This window comes from Giraffa tippelskirchi, chromosome 8 (genome assembly GCF_054371585.1).
Source record: "Giraffa tippelskirchi isolate mGirTip1 chromosome 8, T2T-mGirTip1v1.2.pri, whole genome shotgun sequence".
Classification (NCBI taxonomy): Eukaryota; Metazoa; Chordata; class Mammalia; order Artiodactyla; family Giraffidae; genus Giraffa; species Giraffa tippelskirchi.
This window is the reverse complement of record NC_137282.1, coordinates 10818013-10840134: the sequence shown is the minus strand read 5'-3', so window position 1 is coordinate 10840134 and position 22122 is coordinate 10818013. Positions and strand designations below refer to the sequence as shown.

Here is a 22122-nt window from a genome sequence, read left to right as displayed (position 1 = left end):
AGTGCCAGAGTACCCAGTGCTATCACACACACATATATATTTTTAAATATGAACAATTTTATTTTCCTTCTAAGAATTTAGGAGAGTAATTTATAATGGCTTAGATTAACCAGTATGGTGGACATTGTTGGTGGGGCCAAATTCTGTCAGATCCTTTTTCGCTGTATTTTTGTATAGTGGGACATTCTGTCTTTGGTTGTGCTTTTTAAATATCTAGAATATATTACTCTATTTTAAAAGCTATTTTTACTTAAAAATTTTCTTCCAATTTTATTGAGATATAATTGACATTGTATTGGTATAAGGTGTACAGCATAATAATTTGATAAATATATTGTGAAATGATCACCACAATAAGTAGTTAACATCCATCACAACACATAGTGTACAATCTTTTTTCTTGTGGTGAGAACTTTTAAGATTAATTCTCTTAGAAACTTTCAAATATACATTGAAGTATTGTTAATTATAATCACTATGATGTATGTTCTATTTCCAGAACCTATTTATCTTATTATGGAAGTTTGTACTTTTTGATCACCTTTACCCATTTATCCCACTTCACAGTACCCACCTCTGGCAACCACCAACCTTTTTTCTGTACCTATGAGTCTGGTATTTGGTATTTGTTTTCTTCCCTAAGATTCCACATATAAGTGAGATCATATGGTATTTGTCTTTCTTTGACTGACATTTCCTTTAGCAAAATTCTCTCAAGGTCCAACCATGTTGGTGCAATGGCAAGGTTTCCTTCTTTTTAATGACCAGTAACATTCCTCTGTGTGTGTGTGTGTGTGTGTGTATGTGTGCACGCACCAAATTTCTTTATCCATTCATCAATCGATGGACATTCAGATTATTTCCACGTATTGGCTGTTCTAAATAATACTTCACTGAACATAGGGGTGCAGATAATCTCTTCAGGATGGTGATTTTTGTTTCCTTGGGATAAAGACCCAGAAATGGAATTGCTGGATAATGGTAGTTTTTTCAATTTTTAAAATTTTTATTGGAGTATAGTTGGTTTACAATGTTGAAATAGATTCAAGGGTACAGCAAAGTGATTGAGTTATATATATGTATGTATATTTTCTTTTTCAGATTCTTTTCCATTATAGGTTATTATAAGAATTGAATATATGTCCCTCTTTATTTTATGTATAGTAATGAGTATATATTGATCCCAAACTCTTAATTTATCTTACCCCTTCAGTCCCCTGTGTTAACCATAAGTTTGTTTTCTATGTCTGTGAATAAATTTCTGTTTTGTAAATAAGTTCATTTATATCACTTGTTTAGATCCACATATAAGTGATATCATGTGATATTTGTCTTTCTCTGACTTACTTCACTTAACGTGATAATCCCTACATCCATCCATGTTGTTGCAAATGACACTATTTTGTTCCTTTTTTTAGCTGACTAATATTCCTTTTATACATACAATACATCTTCTTTATCCATTCATCTGTTTATGGGTATTTAGGTGCTTCCACGTCTTGGCTGTTGTAAATAGTGCTGCTGTGAACACTGGGGTGCGTGTATGTTTTTGAATTAGAGTTTTTATCTTTTGTGGATATATGCTGAGGAGTGGTATTTGCTGGATCATATGGTAATTCTGTTTTTACTTTTAAAGGAATCTCCATACTGTTTGTTCTCCATAGTGGCTGTATCAGTTTACATTCCCAGAAACAGTGTAAGAAGGTTCTCTTTTCTCCATACCCTCTCCAGAATTTGTTATTTGTAGACATTTTAATGATAGCCATTCTGACCAGTGTGAGGTGGTATCTCTTTTCAGTTTTGATTTGCATTTCAATTAGGATGTTGATCATCTTTTCATGTGCCTATTGGTGATCTTTATGTCTTCTTTGGAGAAAGGTCTATTTAGGTCTTCTTCCCATTTTTTGATTGAGTTGTTTTTGTTAATATTGCTCTCTATGAGCTATTTGTACATTTTAGAAATTAATCCCTTGTTGGTTTCATTGTTTACAAATATTTTTCCCATTTCATAGGTTGTCTTTTTGTTTTGTTTATTGTTTCCTTTGCTGTGCAAAAGTTTGTAAGCTTAGAAGTTTGATTAGGTCCCAATTGTTTATTTTTGTTTTTATTTCCATTACTCTAATAAATGGCTCCAAAAAGATACTACTTTGATCTGTGTCAAAGAGTGTCATGCCTGTCTTTTGCTCTAGGAGTGTTACAGTACCCAGTCTTACATTTAGGTCTTTAATCCATTGTAAGTTTATTTTTGTATGTGTTGTTAGAGAATGTTCTAATTTCATTGTTTTACATGCAGCTGTCCAGTTTTCCTGGCACTGCTTATTGAAGAGACTGTCTTTTCTCTGTCTTATATTCTTGCTTCCATTGTCCTAGATTAATTGACCATAAGTGCATGGGTTTATGTCTGAGTTTTCTATTCTGTTCCTTTAATCTATGTGTCTGTTTTTTGTGCCAGTATCATACAGTTTTGATTATGTGACTTTGTAGTATAATCTGAGGACAGAGTGTGATTTTCTCCAGCTCTGTTTTTCTTTCTCAAGATTGTTTTGTCTACTCAGGGTGTTTTGTGTTTCCATATGAATTAAAAATTTTTTGTTGTAATTCTGCGTAAAATGCCTTTGGTGATTTCATAGGGATTGCACTGAATCTGTAGATTGCCTCAGGCAATATGTTCATTTTGACAGTATTGATTCTCCCAATGTAAGAACATGGTATATCCTTCCATCTGTTTGTTCTGTCTTCAATTTATTTCATTAGCATCTTAAAGTTTTGGGAATACAGGTCTTTTGACTTCTCAGGTAGGTTTATTCTTAGGTATTTTATTCTTTTTCATGCGGTAGTAAATGGGACTGTTGCCTTAATTTCTTTCCTAATCTTTTGTTGTTAGTATATAAAATGCAACAGATTTCGGTGTATTAATTTTGTATCTTGTAATTTTACCAAATACATTCATGAGCTCTAATAGTTTTCTGGTAATGTTTTCAGGATTTTCTATGAATAGTAACATGTCATCTGGAGACAGTGACAGTTTTACTTCTTCTTTTCAAAGTTAGGTTTCTTTTATTTCTTTTTATTCTCTGATTGCTGTGACCAAGACTTCCAAAATCATGTTGAATATAAGTGGTATGAGTGGACATCTTTCTCTTGTTCCTAATCATACAGGGAGTGTGTCCAGCTTTTCACCACTGAATATATGTTAACTGTGGATTTGTCATAGTGAAATTGCTCAGTCGTGTCTGACTCTTTGCAACCCCATGGGCTATAGCCTACCAGGCTCCTCTGTCCATGGGATTTTCCAGGCAAGGATACTGGAGTGGTTTGCCATTTCCTTATCCAGGAGATCTTCCCGACTCAGGGATTGAACCCGGGTCTCCTGCATTATAGGCAGATGCTTTACCTTCTGAGCCAAATTTGTCATATATGGTCTTTATTAGGTTGAGGTAGAAAAGATTCTCTATGCTCACTTTCTGGAGAGTTTTCTTTACATCATAAATCAATGTTGAATTTTATCAAAACCCTTTTCTACATCTATTGAGATGATCATAAGTTTTTATCTTCAGTTTGTAATGGCGTATATCACACTGGTTGATTTGCAGATATTGAAAACTCACCAGTCTCCCTGGAGTAAATCTCACTTGACCATGATGTATGATTCTTCTAATATATCACTGGCTGTGGTTTGCTGGTGTTGTGTTGGGGATCTTTGCATCAGGGCTCCGTGGTGGTCTAGGGGTTCAGACTCCCTGCTTTCCGTGCGGGGGGTGCATCACTGGCTGTGGTTTGCTGGAGTTGTGTTGGGGATCTCTGCGTCGGGGCTCCATGGTGGTCTAGGGGTTCAGACTCCCTGCTTTCCGTGCGGGGGGTGCATCACTGGCTGTGGTTTGCTGGAGTTGTGTTGGGGATCTCTGCGTTGGGGCTCTGTGGTGGTCTAGGGGTTCAGACTCCCTGCTTTCCGTGCAGGGGGTGCAGGTCCAACCTCTGGTCAGGGAACTAAGGTACCATCTGCTGCATTGTGTGGCCAAAACCAGAAGTCTAGGGTCAGCTGACTTCACAGGATAATTCTACCAAACATTTAGTGAAGAGTTAACACCTATCCTTCTGAAACTATTCCAAAAAAATTGCAAAGGAAGGAACACTTCCAAACCCATCCTACGAGGCTGCCATCACCCTGATACTAAAACCAAGCAGAGACACAGTTAAAGAAAATTACAGGCCAATATCACTGATGAACATTGATGCTTTTGTTTGGAGTTTTAAAATTGCTGATTTAACTTTGATACTTATGACTATTCGATTTATATTTTCTGTTTCTTCCTGGTTTAGTCTTGGAAGATTGTGTCTTTCTAATAATTTATCTATTTTTTTTAGGCTTTCTATTTTATTGATGTATAATTGCTCTTAGTAGTCTCTTATGATCCTTTGTATTTCTCTGGTGTCAATTGTAACTTCTCTTTTTAAATTTCTGACTTTATTCATTTGGACACTCTCCCTTTTTTCTTGATGAGTCTGGCTAAAGATTTATCAATTTTGTTTATCTTTTCAAAGAGTCAGCTTTTAGTTTCATTTTCTGTTTCATTTATTTTGCTCTGATCTTTATGAATTCTTCCCTTACACTAACTTTGGATTTTATATGGTCGTCTTTTTCTAGTTGCTTTAGGTGTAATGTTCTGTTGTTTATTTGAGATTTTTCTTGTTTCCCGAGGTAAGCTTGCATTGCTATAAACTGGCTTCTTAGAAATATTTCTGCTGCATTTCACAGGTTTTGGATCCTTGTGTTTTCATTTTCATTTGTCTCTTTTTGTATCTTTGTGTTTTCATTTGTCTCTACAAACATTTTGATTTTCTCTTTGATCTCTTCTGGAAAAGGCAATGGCAACCCACTCCAGTACTCTTGCCTGGAAAATCCCATGGATGGAGAAGCCTGGTGGGCTGCAGTCCATGGGGTCGCAAAGAGTCGGATACAAATGAGCGACTTCACTTTCACTTTTCACTTTCATGCACTGGAGAAGGAAATGGCAACCCACTCCAGTGTTCTTGCCTGGAGAAGCCCAGGGACGAGGGAGCCTGGGGGTGCTGCCGTCCATGGGGTCGCACAGAGTCGGACACGACTGAAGCAGCTTAGCAGCCGTGGTGGTGGCTACATACATTTTGATTTTCTCTTTGATCTCTTCAGTGATCCATTGGTTGTTTAGTAGCATACTATTTACTTTCTATGTGTCTTTGTTTTTGTAGGGTTTTTCTTGTAGTTGATTTCTAGTCTCATTGAATTGTGGTCATAAAAGATGTGTGTTGCTTTGATGTACTGAGGCTTGTTTTGTGGCGTACCACGTGCGCTACCCTGTGGAGTGTCCTATATGCGCTTGAAAAGAACATGCATTCTGCTCTCTCAGAGAGAATGCTTTATATATCAGTTAGGCTCATCGGGTCTGTTGTGTTATTTAAGGCTTGTGTTTCCTGATTGATTTTCTGTCTGGATGATCTGTCTATGGATGTAAGTAGGGTGTTGAAGTTCTACTACTCTTGTGTTACAGTTGATTTCTCCTTTTATATCTGTTAATATTGGTCTTCTATATTGAGATGATCCTGTGTTAGGTGCATAGATATTTATAATTTTGTATCTTCTTACTGTCTTGATCCCTTGATTATTATGTGGTGTCCTTTTTTGGTCCCCTGTAACAGTTTTTATTCTACATCTCTTTCTAACTAGGTATATTTCATCTGATATAAGTATTGCTAGTCAAGCTTTCTTTTGATTTCCATTTGTGGAATACATTTTTCAATCCCCTCACTTTCAGTTTGTGTGTGTCTCTAGATCTGAAGCAAGACTCTTTAAACAGCGCTTATACAAGTCTTGTGTTTGTATCTATTTAATTGCTGTATGTCTTTTGGTTATAAGACTTAATTTCCTTGCATTTAAGATAATTATTAATATTAATGTTCCTGTTGCCATTTTGTTAATTGTTTTTGGATTTGTTTTGTAAATCTTTTTTCATTTTTCCTCTTTTGTACTCTCCTCTTGTGTTTTGATGACTGTTGAGTATTTTTAGTTGTATGTTTAGAATTTGTTTTCTTTTTTGTATGTATATCTATTATAGATTTTTGTCTGTGGGTCAGTTCAGTTCAGTTGCTCAGTCATGTCCGACTCTTTGTGACCCCATGGACTGCAGCACGCCAGGCTTCCCTGTCCATCACCAACTCCCAGAGCTTGCTCAAACTCATGTCCATCACGTCAGTGATGCCATCCAAGCATCTCATCCTCTGTTGTCCCCTACTCCGCCTGCCTTCAATCTTTCCCAGCATCAAGGTCTTTTCCAATGAGTCAGTTCTTCACATCAGTTGGCCAAAGTATTGGAGGTAACATGAGGTTTGTGTATATATGTGATTATTTCATGTTGCTGATACCTTAATTTTAAATGCATTTAAATAAACTTGCATTTGTACTCTCTTCTCACAATTACTGTTTTCAATATCACATTTTTGCATTTGATTGTTTTGTGTATCTGTTAACTGCTCTTTGTTGATGCAGATGATTTTACTTTTGTCTTTTAAACTTCCCAGTTACTTTGTGTGTGGATGAGTTCCTACTTTTACTGTATGTTTGCCTTTGCCGATGAGGTTGTTTTGTTTTGTAATTTTCTTATTTCTAGTTGTAGCCTTTTATTTTTTTTTTTGTCTAGAAAAGTTCCTTTACCATTTGTTGTAAAGCTGGTTTAATTGTGCTGATCTCTTTTCTTTTTTTACTTGTCTGTAAATCCTTTGATTTCACCATAAAATCTGAATGAAAGTGTTGGTTGGTAGCATACTCTTGGTTTTAGCTTTTTCCTTTTTATCAAATTAAATATATGGTGCCATTTTTTTCCTGGCCTGAAGAGTTTCTGCTGAAAAATCAGCTGATAGCGTTATGGGAGCGCTCTTATATTAGTTGCTTTTTTTCCTCTTGCTGCTTTTACTGTTTTCTCTTTATGTTCATTTTTTTCATTTTGATTACAGTATGTCTTGGTTTGTTCCTTTTTGGGTTAATCCTGTATGATAGTCTCTGTGCTTTACTGTTTCATTCTTCGGCTTTCAGAAGTTTTCAGCTATTATTTTTTCAAATATTTTGTCAGGCTTTTTCTCTCTGTGATCTTCTGGGGCCCCTATAATGTGAATATTAGTGTTCTTGGTATTGCCCCAGAGATCTTTTAAACCATCCTCATTTCTTTTTTTCTTTCTGGTCATCACCAGTGAGTTCCCCTACTCTCTTCCAGCTCACTGATCAATTCCTCTGTATCATTTAATCTACTATAATATAATTTAACATAATTATATTAAATTTTAATTTAATTCCCTTTAATATAATTTCATTTCAGTTATTATATTCTTCATCTCTGGTCATCCTTTATTTTTTTTTTTTTTACCTCTTTGTTAAGAACTTCTAACTTCTTGCTCTGTGCATCTATTGTCCTCCTCAGTTCTTTGGTCATGTTATAGTCATTCCTCTGCCCTCTTTCTTGGGTAGGTTGTCTATTTCTACTTCACTTAGTTCTTTTGAAATTTTATCTTGTTCCTTCTAGAGACATTACTTTGCCGACAAAGTCCATCTAGTCAAAGCTATGGTTTTTCTAGTAGTCTTGTTTGGTTGTTAGAGTTGGACCATAAAGAAAACTGAGTGCTGAAGAATTACTGGTTTGAACTGTGGTGTTGGATAAGACTCTTGAGAGTCCCTTGGACAGCAAGGAGATCAAACCAGTCAATCCTAAAAGACAATCAATCCTGAACATTCATTGGAAGGACTGATGCTGAAGCTGAAACTCCAATATTTTGGCCACCTGATGCAAAGAGCAGACTCATTGGAATAGACTCTGATGCTGGAAAAGATTGAAGGCAGGAGAAGGGGACAACAGAAGATGAGATAGTTGGATGGCATCACCAACGCAATGGACATGAGTTTGAGCAAGCTCTGGGAGTTGGTGATGGACAGGGAACCCTGGCATGCTGCAACCCATGGGGTAGCAAAGAGTCAGACATTACTGAGCGACTGAACTGAACCTAGGAAATTATGTTAGTAAGATAAGCCAGAAACATAAAGACAAATACTACATCTCACTTTTATGTGGAATCTACAATAGTCAAACCCATAGACACAGTACAGTGGTATTTGTCAGAGGCTGCAGACCAACAGAAACAGGGAAATGTTGGTCAAAGGGTATAAAGTTTGATCTATGCAAATGAATAAGTTCTGGAAATTTAATAAACAGTAGCATAACTGTAGTTAGCAATATTGTATTGTAAAATTTAAATTTTCTAGGAGGGTTGATCTTATGTGCTCTTACCACACACACAAGAAAAAAGAAAATGGTAACTGTATGAGAGTGGATATGTTAATTAGCATGATTGTGGTGGTTATTTCACATTGCATAAGTATATCAAAACATCAAGTCTTATAATTTAAGTGTATGTATATGTATATATTTCAACTATGATTAAATAAAGGTGTTACTATTTAAAAAGTTTAGAATAAACAAGTTGTGAAAGTTTTCAAGTCTTTAAATGCTCTTGTTCTTTTTTTCTAGCCAGAATCAACTGTTTCAGATTTAATTCCTCTTTATCTAGAAATGCATATCGTGGTAGACAAAGCTTTGGTACGTGTTTTACTTTTTCTTTGCACTTGAATATTTGATATGAATGTATGATTATCCCTAGCTAGAAAGGAACTTAAATATTCCAGTCTTCTTACTTCCATGTTACTCCCAGAGAACAGTGAAGAACCAAATATTCAAAATTGCACTAGTTCTATTAGAAATCTTTTATTTGAAATCTTTATGTACAAACCTGTGTAACAAAATGGTTTTATTATTATTTTTCTGATAGTTTACAGCTTTAGAGTCTCTCTCAATCTGCAAAATTTTTAATGGTGATATTTTTAAGTGAAATTCTTTAAGCTTTAATTCTTGTCTTAGGGTACTTGAAGAGCAGCATGTAGTCTAGAAAATGTTTGGCTAATAAGATATTTATTGGCACAGAAATAATGATGGTATAACCGTTTATGATAACTGCTTGCATTAAAGTATCAAGATTTTTTAATGGTTTTATTCATGCACCTGGTTGAGTCTAGTCTAAATGCTCCTCTAGATTACTTATTCCCATAAACAATTTGAGGACCTCTGAACTTCAGACTCTTGAGGTGATAACTCAGTTTGTTTTCAGTAAAATGTGGTTTTATTTCTCCCATACCTCAAAGATTTCAGAAAACAGGGATAAAACATATTTTCTAGATTTTTTTCTGAAATATTTGATTATCACATCTGTGGAATACCACAGAGAATGTGAATCATACTGATTTCCAATTCTATTTGTAGGATTGTAGAGCTTGTCAGGAAGCAAGTTGAGCATTTGAGACAGGAGAGATTTAGGGAAGGATATTAAAATACTTATTAAATGAGTATTAGGGAAGAGAGCAAAAGGAACATTAGGAGAGAGTTGAGATATTTCTGGTAAAGATGACTAAATTTCCAGGGAATATTTTGGTTTATGAAAATTATTTTGTTTCAGGGTTAATGTTGTTTTAAAAGCTTCTTGTCCAAATTGCCAGGTTTGCCAGTCATAAAATAGTGATTAAGCATCTCTTTTCTATGTTTTTACAAATATTTATATATCCTTTAATAAGACAAATATGGAGCCAAATATGACCTCTATGTTACCAGATATTGGGCATGTAAAGAAGAATAGTGATATCTTCAGTCTCTTCACAAATTTTAAATCCATAATTGTAGCCTAGTGAATTCAGTGCCAGATTGAGGTAGTCTATGGTACAATAAAAACACCGCAAAGTTTCCAGTTCAAGATGGCGGAGTAAAAGAACATGCACGCATCTCTTCCTGCAAGAGCACCAATCGTAACTGGCTGGTGAACAGCCATTGACAGGGTGACACTGGAACCACGTGTCCAAAGACAAGAAGCCACAATGAGACAGTAGGAGGGGTGCAAACATGATAGAATAAAATCCTGTACCTACCAGCTAGGCCACCCACAACCTGGAGAACAGTAATACCAAAGAAGTTCTCCTTCTTCACTGTTGTGATGATTCTGAGCCTCACATCAGGCTTCCCAGCCAGGAGATCTGGCACAGGGACTGGAAATCCCCACAGAACCTGACTTTGAAGGCAGCAGGACTTGATTATAGGATTTCTACAGGACTGAGGGAAACAGAGACTCCACTCTTGGAAGGCACAAACAAAATCTTCCATATACCAAGACCCAAGGGAAAGGAGCCGTGACCCCACAGGAGACTGAACCAGACCTAACTGCTAGCGTTGGAGGGTCTCTTGTGGAGGTGTGGGTCAGCAGTGGCTTGCTGCAGGGATGAGGGCACTGGCAGCAGCAGTCTTGGAAAATGCCTCTTGGCATAAGTCCTTTTTGAGGTTGCCATTAACCCCACACAGAGTTCATAGACCCCAGGGCTGGGTTGCCGCAAGCCAGACAATTAACAGGGAGCACAGCTCCACCCATTAGCAAATAATTGGATTAAAGTTTTAATGAGCATGGCCCTGCCCACCAGAACAAGACCCAGCTTCTCTCACTGCCAGTCCCTCCCATGAGGAAGCTTACACAAGCCTCTTAGCCTCATCTACCAGAAGGCAGACAGAAGAAGCAAGAAGAGCCACATGCCTACAATGGCTAGAAAGAAGCCACGTTACAGAAGTTACTCACAATGAAACAGCAGAATGTTATGTCTCAGATGAAGGGACAAGAAAAAACTCCAGAAAAACAGCTAGATGAAGTGGAGATAGGCAACCTTCCAGAAAAAGAATTCAGAATGGTGATGGTGAAGATGATCCAGGCTCTTGGAAAAGAATGAAGATGCAAAAAAGTGTTTACCAAAGACCTATAGGAACTAAACAACAAATGAACAGAGATAACACTCCAGTACTCTTGCCTGGAAAATCCCATGGACAGAGAAGCCTGGTAAGCTACAGTCCATGGGGTCGCTAAGAGTCGGATGACTGAGCAACTTCGCTTTCACTTTTCCCTTTCCTGCACTGGAGAAGGAAACGGCAACCCACTCCAGTATTCTTGCCTGGAGAATCCCAGGGATGGCGGAGCCTGGGGGGCTGCTGTCTGTGGGGTTGCACAGAGTCGGACATGACTGAAGCGACTTAGCAGCAACAGTACACTAGAGATGAACAATCAATAGCAGAATAACTGAGGCAGAGGAATGGATAAGTGACCTGGAGAACAGAATGGTGGAAATTACTGCTGCAGAAAAGAATAGAGAAAAAATAATGAAAAAAATGAAGACAGCCTATGAGATGCCTGGGACAACATTAAACCCATGAGCAGTCACATTACAGGGGTTCTGGAAGGAGAAAAGAGAAAGGACCTGAGAAAATATTTGAAGAATAATAGCTGAAAATTTCCCTAACATGGAAAGGATGTAGTCAACCAAGTCCAGTAAGCACAAAGAGTCCCAGGCAAGATAAACCCAAGGAGGAACACACGGAGACACATAGTAATCAAAATGGCCAAAGTTAAAGATAAAATATTAAAAGCAACAAGGGAAAAAGGACAAATAACATACAAGGGAACTCCCATAAAGTTATCAGCTGATCTCTCAACAGAAATCTGGCTTTCTCTACAAGCCAGAAGGAATGGCACAATATATTTGAAGTAATAAAAGGAAAAAACCTATAACCAAGAATACTCTACCCAGCAAGACTCTTGTTCAGATTTGATGGAGAAATCAAAAGCTTTCCAGGCTAGTAAAATTTAAGAGAATTCCACACCATCAAACCAGCATTACAACAAATGTTAAAGGAACTTCTCTAGGCAGGAAACATAAGAAAAGGAGAAGACCTGCATAAAATAAACCCAAAATAATTAAGAAAACAGTAATAGGATCATACATGCTGATAATTTACCTTAAATATAAATGTGAACCAAATGACATAGACTCGCTGGGTGGATGAAAACATGTGCATGTATGCACTTCCGCTTACCACATCACTCTACTTAACCCCCCAATTAGTACATGATTATTTTTTATTGTTAGGTTCATCATGTTTCGATTATGACTTGAAATTACAATTACCTTTTATTTTTTGGTTGCTATTCATTGTGAAAACTGATAAACATATTTTACTATTGTGATTATATAATAATTATTCGTTTTAATATGATTGTATCATGATTGGTCAACAGAAAATAATAGAATCCTATATCACTAAAGCTAGCATTTAATAGAAAACCTGTAATCACTTTTTAAAAATCAAATGTATATCAGAATTATCTTGGAATTAAAAAAAAAAATACAATTGCCAAGGTACTGCTTTTGTTTTCCAAAGCTCCTAATGTGTTTCTAATGAGCAGCCATATCTAAAAACAACTGGATTATATGATGACCCTTTACTTTTATCATTTGTTTCACTTTTTCTATTTCGTATTCGGTCTTGTCATTTCATTTAGTTTGTGTGTTCTGATTACTCTGTCTCTTTTTTGATGTTGTTCTTTCCCAAGCCTTTTGTGTGTGTGTGTGTGTGTATATGTATAAATAGTATGTATAATATGTATTTTAGAAAATTTATGAATTTTTGCCTATCCAAAATATTTATGACATTTTGATTCCATTTGTTTGACTCAGTATGAATAAAATGTTAGATTTCTAATTTATGTTCACTCAAAACTTTGATATAGTTCAATGTGTTTTGGCATCTAGTATTACTGCTAAAATTCTAGAAAATTTATTATCTTAGTGATTTTTAAAAAAAAATTGAATCAGGCTTGAAACATCTAATCCAATTCTGAGAATTTAAAGAGATATTATGTTGTTTAAAAAAAAAATCTAGGAAATTAACATGTGATACAGTATTATCCAGTATTGCTACTGGAGGTCAGTGGAGAAATAACTCCAGAAAGAATGAAGAGATGGAGCCAGAGCAAAAAATATACCCAGTTGTGGATGAGACTGGTGGTAGAAACAAGGTCCGATACTATAAAGAGCAATATTGCATAGGAACCTGGAATGTTAAGTCCATGAATCAAAGCAAATTGGAAGTGGTCAAACAGGAGATGGCAAGAGTGAACGTCAACATTCTAGAAATCAACGAACTAAGATGGACTGGAATGGGTGAATTTAACTCAGGTGACCATTATATCTACTGCTGTGGTCAGGAAACCTTTAGAAGAAATGGAGTAGCCATCATGGTCAACAAAAGAGTCCGAAATGCAGTACTTGGATATAATCTCAAAAACGACAGAATGATCTCTGTTTGTTTCCAAGGCAAACCATTCAATATCATGGTAATCCAAGCCTATGCCCCAACCAGTAATGCTGAAGAAGCTGAAGTTGAACGGTTCTATGAAGACCTACAAGACCTTTTAGAACTAACACCCAAAAAAGATGTCCTTTTCATTATAGGGGACTGGAATGCAAAAGTAGGAAGTGAAGAAACACCTGGAGTAACAGGCAAATTTGGCCTTGCAGTACAAAATGAAGCAGGGCAAAGGCTAATAGAGTTTTGCCAAGAGAACGCACTGGTCATAGCAAACACCCTCTTCCAACAACACAAGAGAAGACTCTACACATGGACATCAACAGATGGTCAACACCAAAATCAGATTGATTATATTCTTTGTAGCCAAAGATGGAGAAGCTCTATACAGTCAGCAAAAACAAGACCGGGAGCGGACTGTGGCTCAGATCATGAACTCGTTATTGCCAAATTCAGACTTAAATTGAAGAAAGTAGGGAAAACCTCTAGACCATTCAGGTATGACCTAAATCAAATCCCTTAGGATTATACCATGAAAGTGAGAAATAGATTTAAGGGACTAGATCTGTTAGACAGAGTGCCTGATGATCTGTGGACAGAGGTTCGTGACATTGTACAGGACACAGGGATCAAGACCATCCCCAAGAAAAAGAAATGAAAAAAAGCAAAATGGCTGTCTGAGGAGGCCTTACAAAGAGCTGTGAAAAGAAGAGAAGTGAAAAGCAAAGGAGAAAAGGAAAGATATTTCCATTTGAATGCAGAGTTCCAAAGAATAGCAAGGAGAGATAAGAAAGCCTTCCTCAGCTATCAATGCAAAGAAATAGAGGAAAACAACAGAATGGGAAAGACTAGAGATGTGTTCAAGAAAATTAGAGATACCAAGGGAACATTTCATTGCAAAGATGGGCTCAATAAAGGACAGAAATGGTATGTACCTAACAGAAGCAGAAGATATTAAGAAGAGGTGGCAAGAATACCCGGAAGAACTGCATAAAAAAGATCTTCACAACCCAGATAATCACGATGGTGTGATCACTCACCTAGAGCCAGACATCCCGGAATGTGAAATCAAGTGGGCCTTAGAAACCATCACTACGAACAAAGCTAGTGGAGGTGATGGAATTCCAATTGAGCTATTTCAAATCCTGAAAGATGATGCTGTGAAAGTGCCGCACTCAATATGCCAGCAAATTTGGAAAACTCAGCAGTGGCCACAGGACTGGAAAAGGTCAGTTTTCATTCCAATCTCTAAGAAAGGCAATGCCAAAGAATGCTCAAACTACTGCACAATTTCACTCATCTCACAGGCTAATAAGGTAATGCTCAAAATTCTCCAAGCCAGGCTTCAGCAATATGTGAACCGTGAACTTCCAGATGTTCAAGCTGGTTTTAGAAAAGGCAGAGAAAACAGAGATCAAACTGCCAACATCCGCTGGATCATTGAAAAAGCGAGAGAGTTCCAGAAAAACATCTATTTCTGCTTTATTGACTATGCCAAAGCCTTTGACTGTGTGGATCATAACAAACTGTGGAAAATTCTGAAAGAGATGGGAATACCAGACTACCTGACCTGCCTCTTGAGAAACCTGTTTGCAGGTCAAGAAGCAACAGTTAGAACTGGACATGGAACAACAGACTGGTTCCAAATAGGAAAAGGAGTACGTCAAGGCTGTATATTGTCACCCTGCATATTTAACTTATATATAGAGTACATCATGAGAAATGCTGGGCTGGAAGAAGCACAGGCTGGAATCAAGATTGCCGGGAGAAATATCAATAACCTCACATATGCAAATGACACCACCCTTATGGCAGAAAGTGAAGAGGAACTAAAAAGCCTCTTGATGAAAGTGAAAGAGGAGAGTGAAAAAGTTGGCTTAAAGCTCAACATTCAGAAAACTAAGATCATGGCTTCTGGTCCCATCACTTCATGGGAAATAGATGGGAAAACAGTGGAAACAGTAGCTGACTTTATTTTTCTGGGCTCCAAAATCACTGCAGATGGTGACTGCAGCCATGAAATTAAAAGACGCTTACTCCTTGGAAGGAAACTTATGACCAACCTAGATAGCATATTAAAAAGCAGAGACATTACTTTGTCAACAAAGGTCCATCTAGTCAAGGCTGTGGTTTTTCCAGTAGTCATGTATGGATGTGAGAGGTCCTGTGAAGAAAGCTGAGCCCGAAGAGTTGATGCTTTTGAACTGTGGTGTTGGAGAATACTCTTTAGATTCCCTTGGACTTCAAGAAGAACCAACTAGTCCATCCTAAAGGGGATCAGTCCTGGGTGTTCATTGGAAGGACTGATGTTGAAGCTGAAACTCCAATACTTTGGCCACCTCATGTGAAGAGTTGACTCATTGAAAAAGACCCTGATGCTGGGAAGGATTGGGGTAGGAGGAGAAGGGGACAACAGAGGATGAGATGGCTGAATGACATTACTGACTCGATGGACATGAGTTTGGGTAGACTCTGGGAGTTGGTGATGGACAGGGAAGCCTGGCGTGGTGTTATTCATGGGGTTGCAAAGAGTCGGACATGACTGAGCTACTTACTGAACTGAACTGAACAGTATTATTAACTGAAGTACAGATTTTGTTCACATTTCACAAAATTTCATGCTAGTGTCCATTATTTGTTTTCACACATTATTCAAGACTCCACATTATATTTAATTGCACTGAGAAACTTCAGCTGCATGCAACAAGTTCTGGTGAATTCTCTTCATTTTTGTTCTATTACAGATATTTTCTGATTTTCTTTCTTTAGGGCTTCTTAGATATATCCATCATTGAAAAGTGGACTTTTAATTACTACATACATGGAAATTTTAAAAGTATCTTGGGTATTAATTTCTCACTGAAATGCTTTCTTCTCTGCAGTCACCCTGTGTTTTTTTCAGTCTTCTAACTTTATTGAGGGTTTCAGTGGCTAAGTCAAAGAACTCTGTTGGTAAATGCCACATTGCACTTGAAAATATGTGGGTTATTTTCAAATATCTTTTGATATTTATTTCTAATATAATTCCACAGTGATAAGAGAACAGACTCTGTATGATTTCAGTACCTTTATACCATGAAATTTTTATACCTTGTTTTATGTCCCTGGACCCTGGAGAAGGGAAAGGCTACCCACTCCAGTATTCTGGCCTGGAGAATTCCATGACTGTATAGTCCGTGCGGTCACAAAGAGTCGGACACGACTGAGTGACTTCCACTTCATTTATGTCCCTGGATATATTCCAGTGTCTCCTAGTTTATCATCTATGGGAACTTGAATAGAATTTTTATCCTACTGTTGTGTGAAAATTGTATAAATCTAAATTATATTGAATTGGCTCATAGTGCTCTTCAGATTTACTATATCCTTCTACTTCTCCGTATATTCATTCCATTAATTTTTGAGAATCTGATATTGAAACTCCAACTAAAAATCTTAATTTACCGACTTAAAAAATAATTGTAATATATAGTGGAACTATATGTAACCTTGTTCTGTATTTTTCATATCTTCTGTAAATGTGTTATCATACTTTCATAATTTTAAAAATAAAAAAAAACCTGTGCATTATTGGAGAAAGGCATAGAGACACAACTGTAACCTGGGATACTATAAGAGCATGTAAGTAGGTGTTTTAAAATGTAGGTTTTAGTATTATTTAGGCATTCTGATTCCAACAGATTGGGAGATGATTGCTATTGGAAAGACACTCTGTTTCACAGTTTCCAGGAGGAAAGGGTGTACCACATCATGCCACGTAGGGAATCACCAAGAGTAGGTCAGGAGACAGAAGGAGCCATAGTAAAACATGGCAGGAACCTTTATTATGGTTCCTATAGGAAGAAATACCAAGGCAAGGTAAACAGGTTTAGAATCCGTAGTTTGGAAAATTGCAGCAGGTTCTGGAGAATCGAGGTTGTTTAAAGGTATTTCTACCTTGCCCTTGGATGATTAGGGCAGGGGAATCAATTGGAGCAAGAGAACCTGGTGGCTCAGATGGTAAAGAATCTGCCTGCAGTGCAAGAGAGGCAGGAGACCTGGGCTAGATCCCTGGGCTCGAAAGATACTCTGGAGAAGAATGGCTACCCACTCCAGGATTCTTGCCTGGAGAATCCCTTGGACAGAGAAGCCTGGTAGGCTACCATCCCTGGGGTCACAAAGAGTCGGACACGACTGAGCGACTAACACTTTCACTTTTCACTAACCTGTAAAAGTGAAAAACCTGAAAAAACAAACAACCTGATAAAGGAGATTGTTGGAGGTTGTATTCTGATTTGGTTAGTTTGGCAGTGGGAGGAGGGTAGGGCCAAGGAAGACCTATTGTGAAACCTTTCTTTGCAAGGGCACGTAAGACTGTTCTGTTCAGATAACTGAAAGAAGTTTAGGATGATTAATACACAAGGCTGAAGAGGGGAAAGGGAAAAAAATGAAGAACTGACATGATACTTGGATTTTATCCTAAAGGTAATAGAATGAACGATTTTAATCAGAGTAATGACATGTTGATATTTTCATTTTAGAATCATATTTGTAATAGTGTAGGGGCAGGAATGCTGGTGAAAAGATTGAAGAAAGATAAAGCATTTAAGAGACTATTCCAGTAATCAAGATAAACTTTTATAAATCAATAGATGGGAAAGGCCAGTTTTAAAAGTTACTGAGGGTCAGTTAGAAGTACTTGTAAATTGATTTGATTTATTCATTTTTTGGATAACTTTATTAAGCGTCACCTACATCTCCAGTTACTATTTTATTTATTGGGAAAAGAGTAGCGAACAAAACAGAAAAAGTTTTGCTGTCATAGAACATGTAGTATAATAAATGTGGGAGGTCATAAATGATAATAGAAGAATAGATAATGAAGAAGTGGAAATCTGAGTGGGAGCATATTTTTGAGGGAGGATCGTCAGTGTAGTTTTGAATATGTTTATCTTGAGGGTCCTGTGGAATATCCAAGGGATAGTGTGCATCCTTCAGAGCTTATTCAGACTTCAGCAGTTATACTATATACATTCATTTGTGTGTGTGGGTATGTGTGTGTGATTTTGTGTGGTAGTTTCACATATGTAGCCTTTGATAACTACCACCGCTTGTGATGGAGACGTGCAAGAGCACTGCCATCAGAAGGATCTCTTACGTTACCCCTCTGGAGCCATTCCCATCTCTCCCCGCGTCCCTACTTCTGACCTCTGGTAATCACTAATCAGCTTCTCCCTCTGTGATTTCAGGAATACTGCATAAACGTTATCATGGAGCACGTATCCTTTGAGATTTGTTTATACTTAGCAAAATTATTTTTAGGTTTACCCAAGCTGTTCCATATATCAACAGTTCAGTAACTTCTTTTTTTTTTTTTTTTAACCAAGTAGCATTTTTACTGAGTAGCATGTTATGAATGTACCAGTTTGTTTAACCCGTTGACCACTGAAGGACGTATGAGTTGTTTCTACACATGCATGGGTTTTTGTGAGCATCAGTTTTTATTTCTTTAGGATAAATGCCCATGAGTGCAATTGCTAGGTCCATTACTTGCTTTGAAAGAAGTTGCCAAACTATCACCCAGAGTGGCTATACAATTTTATATAGTACAGTATGTGAGTGATTCAATTTATATTCATTTTTCATTGCTGTCTTATTGTGAAGTGTTCTAACCCCAAAGGAGCTTCAACCTGAGAGAGTAGATGGAGAGTAAATCTCAAACATATTATATAAGAAATTATATTTAAATTTTAAATTAATTTTATTTTTCAGTTTGATTACCTGGGCTCTGATAGCATGGTAGTAACAAATAAAGTCATCGAAATTATTGGCCTTGTAAATTCAGTAAGTATTTTCCTTTTCATACTAGTTAGGAAAATTCACACTAATTTTGAAATTGTAATTCACATTAACTTGATGTGGTGCTTCTGAAGAATTAAGTTGTCCATATAAATTTGAGTGTGAATTTATCAAACATTGAATTAATTTAATTATAAATATAATTAAATATATAAAAATTAATTTTTCATATATTTATCTTTCTTTTTAGATGTTTGCCCAATTTAAAATTTCTATTGTGCTGTCATCTTTGGAATTGTGGTCTGATAAAAATAAGATCTCTACAGTTGGTGAGGCAGATGAATTATTGCATAGATTTTTAGAATGGAAAAAGTCCTATCTTACCCTGAGGCCTCATGATATTGCATATCTATTCATGTAAGAATAATGTTCCAGTTTTCTTAGAAATCAAAGATTTGTGATATTGTTGTAGCTTAATTTAGGGAATTGTTCATTTTTGACTGTTCACACTTTGGTTATTTTTTATGCACTCATTCAGCCCTCATGCTCTCTTTCTGGTTGTCAGACAATAAAAGAAGATTACTAAAATTTATTTCTATGCTTATCAACATTTAGGAGATGAAGAGATTAGATGATGAGGAGATTGACATTTCAAGAGGCTAAACCAACTCAGGATTTTGGTTCTAGTAGTATGTCTAGGTTTTGGACCTACACTTAGTAACTCCAGAGTCCATAATCTTAATCACTACGTAAAAAGAAGGGATTTGTCTTAGGAAGTTTATATTATTACAATGAGTTTTGATCAAAGGCTTGGTAGAGTAGGTTAAAATATTTTATCCTAATGAATTTTCTACATTATTTTAAATGTTAGTTTTCTAACAATCAATTATAAGTATATACTTTATCGTTGTATCCATATAAAATTTACTAGCAATTATGATCATCATGTCTTTCAATAAATCTACATACGTATTTTGAATTTGGCATGGTGATATTTCTTTTTGCATATGTAAGATTAATCTTTTTCACACGTCTGCCAATGATGGGTTATTTTTCTTTTCATTTTTTTGCCAGTCTGATGGATATAAAATTGAAATGTTTTTTAATTTCCTTTCTCCAAAAACTAGTAGATTTGAGCATCTTTTCATGTTTGTTAATCATTTGGATCTGTCCTTCTGAAATTGCCTTTTCATGTTATTTAACTACTTCATTGTAATTTGTGAGGGTTTATTGCATGTTTAGATATCAATCCATGGTTTATGTATATCAAAAATAGTTTTTCTGTGTCTGTAATTTTTCTATAGATATTTAAATTTTTTTTTCGCTCCATAAAATCTTTAATGTTTTTAGGGCCAAGTTTGTTAATCTTATTTTTACTTCTGGATTTTCTATTTGATGAAGGTCTCCTGCAGCCCTAAATTTTAGTCTGCAGATTTTTGTTAAAGAATAAATATTATTATGTTTTATAAATGAGTTTTTGATGCATTTTAGTCTAATATTTGTACAACAAAAGATAAGTAAAATTTTATTTTCTTCCAGTTAAATAGCCAATTTTGCCATGAATTTAATTATTACTTTTGGCAAACATTTGTCAAGTCCCACAAACAACCTCTTGAAATGTTTAGAGATAAAAGTAAATCTACATATCAATGTGTTATTTGTAGACTTTTTGATACTAGTCATTCTCACAAGTGTGAAGTGATATCTCATTGTGCTTTTGATTTGCACTTCCTTGGTGATTAATGATATTGAGCATCTTTTCATGTATTTCTTGGCAATCTATATGTCTTTGGAAAAATGTCTTTTCAGGTCTTCTGTTCATTTTTAAATCAGACACAGGAGACATGGGTTTGATCCCTGGGTTGTGACAATCCCCTGGAGTAGGAAATGGCAACCCACTCCAGTATTCTTGCTTGGGAAATTCCATGGACAGAGGAGCCTAGCGAGCTACAGTCCATGGGGTCTCAAAGAGTCAGACATGACTGAGCATGCATGCCTTATTTGATTTTTTTAGTGTTGAGTTGTATGAGTTCTTTATATATTTTGGATATTAATCTATTATCAGATATATCATTTGCAAATATCTTCTCCCACTCATTAGGTTGCTTTTTCATTTAGTTGATATCTTCCTTCACTGTGCAAAGCAGTTTGGTTTCATGTAGTCCCGTTTGTTTATTTTTTGCTTTTATTTCCCTTGCCTGGGAAGACAGATATAAAAAATACTGCCAAGGCTGATATCAAAGATTATACTTCCTATCTTTTCTTCTTGGATTTTAAGGTTTTAGGACTTAAATTTAATTCCTTAATCCCCTTTGAGGTTGTTTTGAATATGCTATGGAGAATGGTCCAGTTTCAAGAATGTGGCTGTACAGTTTTCCCACCACCATTTATTGAAGAGGCTATCTTTTCCCCCTTGCGTGTTCATACTTCCTTTATCATAGATTATCAACCAAATAAACTTGTATTTATTTCTGGGCTGTCTATTCTTTTCCATGGATCTATGTGTCTGTTTTTTGTGCCAGTACAGCACTGTTTTAATTAATACAGCTTTGTAGTATAGTTTCATATCAAAGAATGAAATATTTCAAGCTTTGTTCTTTTCCTTAGAATTGCCTAGCCTATATGAGGTCTTTTGGGAATCCATTAAAATTATAGTATTCTCTGTTCAAATTTGGTGAAAAATGCTGTTGATATTTTGATAAAGGATTACATTGAATCTATAGATTGTATGAGATTTTAACATAATAATTCTCCTAATACATGAACACATATGTCTTTCCCTCTGTGTTCCCTTTAGTTCCTTTCATCAGTGTTTTACTAGTTTTCTGAGTATAGGTCTTTTATATATTAGTTAGATTTATTCCTGAGTCTTTTAATTTTTTTGATGTGATTGTAAATAAGATTGTATTTTTATAAAGAAGTTTAAGCAGTTTTTTAAAATGGTTGTTCTTTTTAAAAATAATTTTATTTGTTTATTTTTGGCTGTGCTGGGTCTTCATTGCTGTGTGTGAGTTTCTCTAGTTGTGGCGAGCAGGGGCTCCTCTCTAGTTGCGGTGCACAGGCTTTGCATTGTAGTGTCTTCTCTTGTTGTGGAGCATGG

At 36.2% G+C, this 22122-nt stretch overlaps 1 protein-coding gene across 7 annotated transcripts in view; it reads left to right on the top strand.

Annotated features, from left to right (window-relative positions):
- The window catches only part of ADAM32 (ADAM metallopeptidase domain 32), a 252915-nt gene that overhangs the window by 29707 nt on the left and 201086 nt on the right, over positions 1-22122 (top strand). For all 7 annotated transcript variants that reach the window (XR_014063396.1, XR_014063397.1, XM_081524007.1 and 4 more), the window contains exons 7-9: positions 8550-8618; positions 18996-19067; positions 19273-19439. Coding sequence is in view for 5 of the 7 variants with exons in the window: in XM_081524007.1 (XP_081380133.1) it covers positions 8550-8618; positions 18996-19067; positions 19273-19439 (308 nt within the window). In the remaining 2 variants the exon portion in view is untranslated. The remainder of the gene's footprint in view (positions 1-8549; positions 8619-18995; positions 19068-19272; positions 19440-22122) is intronic.